This window comes from Branchiostoma floridae, chromosome 1 (assembly GCF_000003815.2).
Source record: "Branchiostoma floridae strain S238N-H82 chromosome 1, Bfl_VNyyK, whole genome shotgun sequence".
Classification (NCBI taxonomy): Eukaryota; Metazoa; Chordata; class Leptocardii; order Amphioxiformes; family Branchiostomatidae; genus Branchiostoma; species Branchiostoma floridae.
The window spans coordinates 12663594-12671324 of NC_049979.1; the positions used below are offsets into that span (position 1 = coordinate 12663594).

General features: G+C 38.2%; 1 protein-coding gene across 8 annotated transcripts in view; it reads left to right on the plus strand.

Moving 5' to 3' along the window:
- The first annotated feature begins 195 nt into the window (after nt 1-195).
- LOC118429616 (exportin-1-like) overlaps nt 196-7731 on the plus strand; it is a 19099-nt gene continuing 11563 nt past the window's right edge. The window contains exons 1-11 of one of the 8 annotated variants that reach the window (XM_035840179.1): nt 196-360; nt 4319-4460; nt 4959-5063; nt 5409-5481; nt 5605-5666; nt 5830-5874; nt 5996-6111; nt 6611-6676; nt 6911-6959; nt 7130-7249; nt 7525-7579. In XM_035840179.1, coding sequence (XP_035696072.1) covers nt 4332-4460; nt 4959-5063; nt 5409-5481; nt 5605-5666; nt 5830-5874; nt 5996-6111; nt 6611-6676; nt 6911-6959; nt 7130-7249; nt 7525-7579 — 820 coding nt within the window. In that variant the 5' untranslated portion in view covers nt 196-360; nt 4319-4331. Of the gene's footprint in view, nt 578-4283; nt 4461-4958; nt 5064-5408; nt 5482-5604; nt 5667-5829; nt 5875-5995; nt 6112-6610; nt 6677-6910; nt 6960-7129; nt 7250-7524; nt 7580-7731 lie in introns of all 8 variants that reach the window. The other 7 variants (XM_035840196.1, XR_004832762.1, XM_035840169.1 and 4 more) reach the window with 7 other exon arrangements.

Genomic DNA, 7731 nt, shown 5'->3' on the forward strand with positions numbered 1-7731 from the left:
AATCAGCGCCTAGAATTCGACAGCGGGATCTTTGAATCGGCTAATATGCAAATGAGCCAGCCTCTGACGAAGATAGCCGAAACCACTGTCGTGAATGAACAGTGAGACTTTTGTCTATTTTATTCACGGATGTCACAAAAGAATAATCAAATTATGAATAGTTGAAGTTTCCACAGCATAAACCTCCTCTCATCCTTTTCGATTAAGAAAACTACGACGCGTTGGTCTGGTACAAGGCCTCGGCATTCGTCGGTTGTTTTCGTACCTGATTATGTATCGTTGACGTTATGCCTGTGTCCAAACTGGTTGAAACCGGTTCTTAGGAACCAAAACTGTACATCGATCGTTCACTATCAGAAGGTGGGTTTCGGAAATAAAGACGACTGTACGTCAGAAGCACTGTTGTTTACGGAGCATTTCTGACACATTCATGGGTATTTAGTGAATTCAGGAGCCGGTTCGGCGTCTTTGGAACGCATCATCATAACCCAGTACATCTGCTTTAGTTCCAATCTCTCGCGGTAACCTTCCAGTTCAGACTGCCTTCAGCTGGACCAGACAAGGCGGAAGTGTTCAGGTTTGTATTTGAGCGCTAACCATCGTTTTATTTACATGTTATTGTACAACTATTTTATTTTTTATCGCCGACTTTTGGTTCTGTGGGCTACAAGAGTCTGGTTGGGCTTGGTATACAACCTCCATGGTATACTGTTGCACATGTAGTTAGGGAACTGCCCCCTTGTCGTTCACGTGGGAAGTGACTGCCGAATCAGGGCAAACCAGATACCATTGGCGGGAAGAAGGCAATGTTGTACCTCCACATGTTGCAAATACATTACCGCTTTTCTTTAAATAAGTTGTATTATTTCTGACACATGGAACAACTGATGCTGACTTTGTGCCCCCCCCCCCCCCAGTGTGTATTATCATACGTGTATAAGCCTTGTTCCATATAACGTTAGCTGAAAGTGAAACCACTCAGAGGCTATAAATAGTATATAGTAAAAATTTGCTATTTGACAGTATATATAAGTTATAGTAGTAGTACATGTAGTAGAAAAGCCATGTACAATGGTATTATAAGGCAACACTTTACGCTAAATTGTAGTAGGCTAGAAACCATCTACTGAGGCAGTTACAGCAAATTTTGTATGTGGCAGTGAAATAATCCTGACATACGACGCGACAATCCTTGGGAGAGTCAACCTGGCAATGCTGGCATTTTTCGCCAGGCATTCTCCTACGCAACGGAGGTCCAGGAAAATTTCGAGATCTTGACGATCTAAAATGCTATTTCCTGCATTTTGATGTGCAAATTTTGATGGCAGACTGAGCTTATTGAGCTTCATTCAATGACATCATTTTATGACTCGTAGCAAAGTTTTGTTAAGGGCGATGCCGCATACATATTGTCAACATGTCGAAGGCTGAAGGTGAAAGGCGTCGCAAGGGCTAGGGAGGTCCGGCAAAATTTTGAAATCTTGACCCTATGTATTGCCTGTATTTTAAGGGGCAAAATTTGCTGGTAGACTACATTACGACTTATAAATATTAGGAGGCCAGGCTACGATTTATGGAACATTTTTAGGTTTAATTACATTTTTTATTAACTTTTCATGCGCTTTACGTGAAATGCACTGACTACGTTTTCAATTTTACCACCCTTGCTACGAAATACATAACATCAAATAGCTTCCCTACGAATTACGATAAAATGATAAAGGCATGTCTACACCTTACGAAAAAGAGCATGCAGACCCTCATAAAAACAAAATCCTAAGACTTAATCCTGAGTATGATAATTTATTGTAAAAACAAAAACAAAAAGGAAGTATGCTAAAGACTAAAACTTATAGTAAAAGAGAAAACAAAAATACTGAGGTTTGAACCAACAACCTCCAGTTTACCAGGCAAGGTACTACCTACCAGTGGAATCATATTCCCAATTCCTTTTGTAAACTGCAGCGATCCGAAGGTTACATAGCCTGTAAATAAGAATAGCCTATCTATACAAAAGTAGAATTGACCAATCGCATTGTGTGTTTGGACCAAATTTGGTAAATAGTACTTGCCAATCTCCATGAGTACACTACAGTATGTCTTTCTATTGCCAATACATTACCTGATTTTAATTATTTAGAAATTGCTTTGTGAGGGAAGAAAAGAACTGAAAATGATGTAGCCATTGTATGTACTAAATGTTCTTTATCAAAGAGCCTTCAAAATCTCTCTTTGGAAATGACCTGTGTTCCTCAGCACAGTCACACGTATTCGTTAACTCCACTTGAACTTCAGTTGAAGAAAACATGCCTCCTGTTGAGTCCTGTATGCACTTATGCATTGATTTGTGTGTCCCAACCCAAATGGTCATAGATTAATTCTAGACAGGATTCCAACCCAGACCAGTTTGAGCCAGTTCCATGATCTGTGGCCAGATCTAGTCTATACCAGACTACGCTGGCTATTAATATTATAGGGACAAAAAATTGCCAGGGGAGTTTTGCTACCAGAAGAGTTGGTCAGCCGCGCCGGAGAGGAAACCTGAGCGAGGACTGACTCCTCTAGCCAATTTCCCGATTTTTTTACTTTGACTTTATTCAGATTGTGAGTTTTTGTGACCCGTTTTTTTGCAGAATTCTACAATCTCGGCACCCTCATACATACTATAACATAGGAAGGCCTGGTGGAGGCTAGGCCAGACCTGTCATGTCACTGTTTCTTGATCTGCTATCATGACAAGCACTTTTTGAGCTATAAGCATCTTTATAAGTTGCAGTAGACAATTCACAAGTTTATACGTAATAGGCCACACCAATTTAATTTCTTGGTTCACGTATTTTTCATACAAAATATGGAGCGACGGGGCGAAAAAAAAATGAAAATAAAAATTGTAAAATGGTTAGGGTAAAGGTAAGGGCTAATCCAAAACATAAAGACTAAAAAGTTGTTAGCTTGAAAAAAGTACAAAAACACTATTCAGCACTTGTTCGTTGAAAATTACAAAAGTAGTGTTATTATGTTTGTCCCATTCTTCATGAATGAGAAATATACAAAAATGTAACTGCAATAATAATACGGGAACGGGTTTTCTGCGCGTTAAAAATCTGCGCGCGCGTTAAAAATCTGCGCGTTAAAAAATTAAGTTGTGCTTTGATGAATTCTTAGTCAGAAAAATATGACCCCATTATATGATTTTCCGTCTGTTACCTGAATTTTTTGGTTTCAAAAGCCCCTGATTTTTGGGTCCCTTGGGAATAGGTTAATTTGCATATCCAGAAGATTTCATAATCACTTGAATTTGACACAAATACATGGAAAAATTACTAATGTGAGGCTTTGAATTGTAAAATATAACTGCTTGAGGCTTTTCTCCATTCTACAAGCTTCATTTCATCTTTTCTCAAGCAGATTGATTCACATGCAAATGTCAACCTTTGTTGCGCGTTAAAACTTAACATTTAAAAATCACTTTTAAACTCCTGGAATATTTACAGAAAGGGATATTGTACCCTAGAATGCAACAATATTATACTTAATTTTATTTTGTGTTATCATCTTCAAGCTTTTAAGTTAAAAACGGCAAAAAAGTTTTCAAATCCCGAGGGAATCAGCTAATTTGCATATTTTAACGCGCAGATTTTTAACGCGCAAGTTTTAACGCGCAAATTTTAACGCGCACAAAACCCCAACCCAATAATACCCACATTTTAAGGAGCTTACAATATAAAGGCCAATTTGCTACACCAGAAAGTTGGTGAATGGTATTATATAATAATGGTGAAAATTTGCTGAGTGGTAATTTTTTTGGGGGGGGGGGATTTTCCAAAAAATAGGAGCGAGCAAATCCGTGAACCAATCAATTAAATTGTTATGGCCTTATAGAGACAATAAAACCCCAGGTTGTTTGATGCAAAATAACCTGGGGCAGACATGAATTTGAATGTATCCAGTTCATCGTCTGTTCAAAGTTGGCGGAGAAGGGGTTTAAGTTGTTCCATGTTACCTTTCATTCCGACAGATCTGTCTGAAATTTGCCCCAAATCAAGAGTGCATACTTTAATATAAAATATGGTACGCACTACACGTTGGTAAGATAATGCAAGTAATTGAAGAAGCGGTACTGCTTCTTGCTTATTTTGATTCTAAATTCAAGTCATTGCAGTTTTAATTGTATTAGTTCATCCTGTAGTACCGCAATATTTCTCACATTTGTATACTAGATTGTAAAACAAAATGAAGTACAGTTAAGAAATAATGTAAGAACCCAGAAGTTTTTTTTACAGACAGATTCTCAGTTTCATACTGCTGCCTGTTTTAGGAACTGAGCATCAATGGTGATCGGAAACATGACAACAGTTGTAGAGCAGGCTGCCAGCAAGCTGCTCAACTTCAATGAAAAACTGGACATCAACTTGCTGGATAATGTCGTTAGCTGCATGTATACTGGAGAGGGACCACAGGTAAGCACAGCTATGCAAACTTCGGAAAAAACATTTAAGCAATGACAGAAAATGGATGTTCTATAAAGATAGAAGAGTGCTGGGTTTTCATTAGCCTCTACAATGCTCCCCAGGTTGCTGCAAAATAGCAGAAATTGTCAAAATACTGGTAGACAGAAAACACACCAGAGGAGTTAGGTTGCAATCCGTACTTCTCAGCCAAACAACTCCTCTGGTGTGTCTTCTGTCTATTTAGCCAATTTCTACTATTTTTCCAGCAACCTGGGGAGCCTGATAGAGGCTAGGTTTACATACGATTTGAGTTCAACCTGAAGAATCCCTTGGTTTATCTGGTAGGATGTTCAAAGGATCACTTGGCTTTGTAAAATTGTAGCACTTTATGTTTGGTGATAGATCTATTTTGTTCTTGATTTCTAGACTCATTAATTGACATATATTGAGAACAGACATTCACAAGAAAGATAATAAATCTGTTGAACTATGCCATGTGTTGGTCAGCAGCAGCGTATGGCACAAGAGGTGTTGACTCATCTGAAGGAACATCCTGATGCTTGGACAAGGGTGGACACAATCCTGGAGTACTCACAAAACCAACAAACCAAGGTCAGTTCCTTTTGTTGACCTAGACATTGAGGAATTATTCAATTAGAAACGGGCATACTTTAGAAGTTGGTGTTTGCCATTGTACCAATATGTTGAACAGTTTGATAACAAAATATTTCAGTTAGATAAGGGCACAGCTAGAGCAGCTTTTTACACTATGCGCAAGTACTGGAATAAACCTGAACCTTGATGATTAATAACCCCATTCTTACATGTGGACAAAACTGATATAGACCCTCATGGTGGAGTAAATGTCATACGGGCAAACAGTAGTTACATTTGGTATGTATTCCTTTTGAGTTTAGAAATTGCATTAACTGTTCTTTTTTAAAAATCCTTTTCCAGTACTATGCTCTCCAGATCTTGGAAAACGTCATCAAGACAAGGTGGAAAGTTTTACCTCGCAGCCAATGTGAAGGTGGGTCAATTATATGATTTGATGCCTTTTCTTGGCGATTTTCCTTACCATTCTAAATCTTAAGTATTGTTAAGGTTAATCTTAGGTATTGTTAAGAACTATCATGTTTTATTGCCGTTACAGGGATAAAGAAGTACACTGTTGGGTTGATCATCAAGACATCACAGACACAGGAGAATTTGGATGTAGGTTATTTCATGCAACATCAAAATCTGGATATCTTTAACTGTAATTTCTAAGTCTATTGTAGTACTGCCTTTTTCATTCCCCATTCTTCTTGGTAGATGCATATTGCTTACAGTACTGCTTAGTGCCACAGTACTTAGTAACTTCTATCTTTTTCTACAGAAAGAAAAAACATACCTGGGAAAACTGAACATCATCTTGGTGCAGGTAAGAGACACGAAAATTTGCCTTAAGTTATGAATGTGGAGTAACTTTGTGAGGAAGTGAACCTACTGTATGGTGGTGAGATGTGTAGATGTTGTGCTTATGTGGGTATATTCTGTTTCAGATTTTGAAACATGAGTGGCCAAAGAATTGGCCAACCTTCATCAGCGACATTGTTGGTGCCAGTAAGACCAATGAAGCTCTGTGCCAAAACAACATGTTCATCCTTAAGCTGCTCAGGTAAGTAGACAAAACTCAATTTTGCAGTGTCTTAGGTTAGAGGAACAGTGTTGTGTTCCCAGTTACCGGACTAACGGTAGCAATTTCTTAGTAGTCTACTAGTAAGGGGCATTAATGCGCTGCATAGTGTCTCTGATTGGAATGTTAAAAATATTAAAACAAAAAATGTTCTCAGTTAAGTTGAACAGTGATATAAACAGACCCATCAAACCTAGGCCCCTTTATGATGACACAGTTATGTTGATTCTGAGATTCTGAAATCTGAGACAGAAATGAGACCATCCCTACCTATGTACCCCTTTTCTTTTAGATTAGAAGCAAAATTAGAAACACAGCCTAACAAATCAAAGGTAGATATTGTAAATGTCACTAGTGACACTGCTATCTTGTTGCTGTGATGGTCTATACATTACTGTATAATTTAATTATGTCAGCTGGTGTTGTTTTTCTTAAAAAATTGTATTGCTCAAGATTGATCAGGTGATTTGTTTGACTGCAGTGAGGAGGTGTTTGATTTCTCCAGTGGACAGATGACACAAGTGAAGGCCAAACATCTCAAGGATAGGTATGGGTACCTTCTGTAATTACAGTATCACACTGTTCACAGATTAATTCTCAATTTGCCCAGATGTCGCTGCTATTTCTTAATTGAAGAACCTAGATTTTCAGCATGATTGCAGGTGTGCATGTGCAGATATTATGGGCCATGTTTATCGTAGTGCAGTAGAAGAGATGACCAGCATCATGTTAACCATGGACTGATCAATCAATGAATCACTTTGTTTTTATTTCTTTGCAGCATGTGTAATGAATTTTCTCAGATCTTCCAACTGTGCCAGTTTGTCATGGTAAGAGCTTTTACCTTCCTATTTTACAATAACAGTTTATGCTTTTTTAAAGAGAATAATGAGGGACTCGAGATTGCGATACAACATACATTTTTGTCTTTGTTCTGAACTGCCGGCGTCAATTGAATTTTAAGGCTCCTTTTTTTAGACATTCTATTATTTTTCTGTAGGACAACTCCCAAAATGCACCTTTGGTGGCATCGACGTTGGAAACATTGCTGAGGTTCCTCAACTGGATCCCACTGGGCTACATTTTCGAGACCAAACTGATTTCAACTTTGATATACAAGGTGCGTTGAATGTTTATTGCAGCAGTCATCTCCACAATATTTCTACGAGTCCACTTTTGAATCAGTAGTCTACAAGTACACTTTTGAATCAGTAGTCTTGGTCTAAAGTTAACTGTAGGTTGACAACAGATCCAGATATCTGTTGGGACATTTTGTTCTGTCATTGAATTGGGGCCTGTGTGTGATTGTATTGGGGCCTGTTATTGGTGTTAAAGTAAGTGCTTGTGAATCCAGTGACGTCCAATATGGAGTTAATGTTTTTTTTTCCACTTTAGTTCTTGAATGTGCCAATGTTCAGGAATACTACCATGAAGTGCTTGACTGAGATAGGTGAGAAATTTTCTGCTTCTTAATCTTCATCTCCTGTGCTAATGGTGATTTTGTTCACTGTTCCGTGTAAGCTCACACTTCGCGTTAACCTGTCCTACTGTCTTGAATTTTGATGTAAGGTAGTTATAATTTAGAAGTTGGGGTAAAGGTAA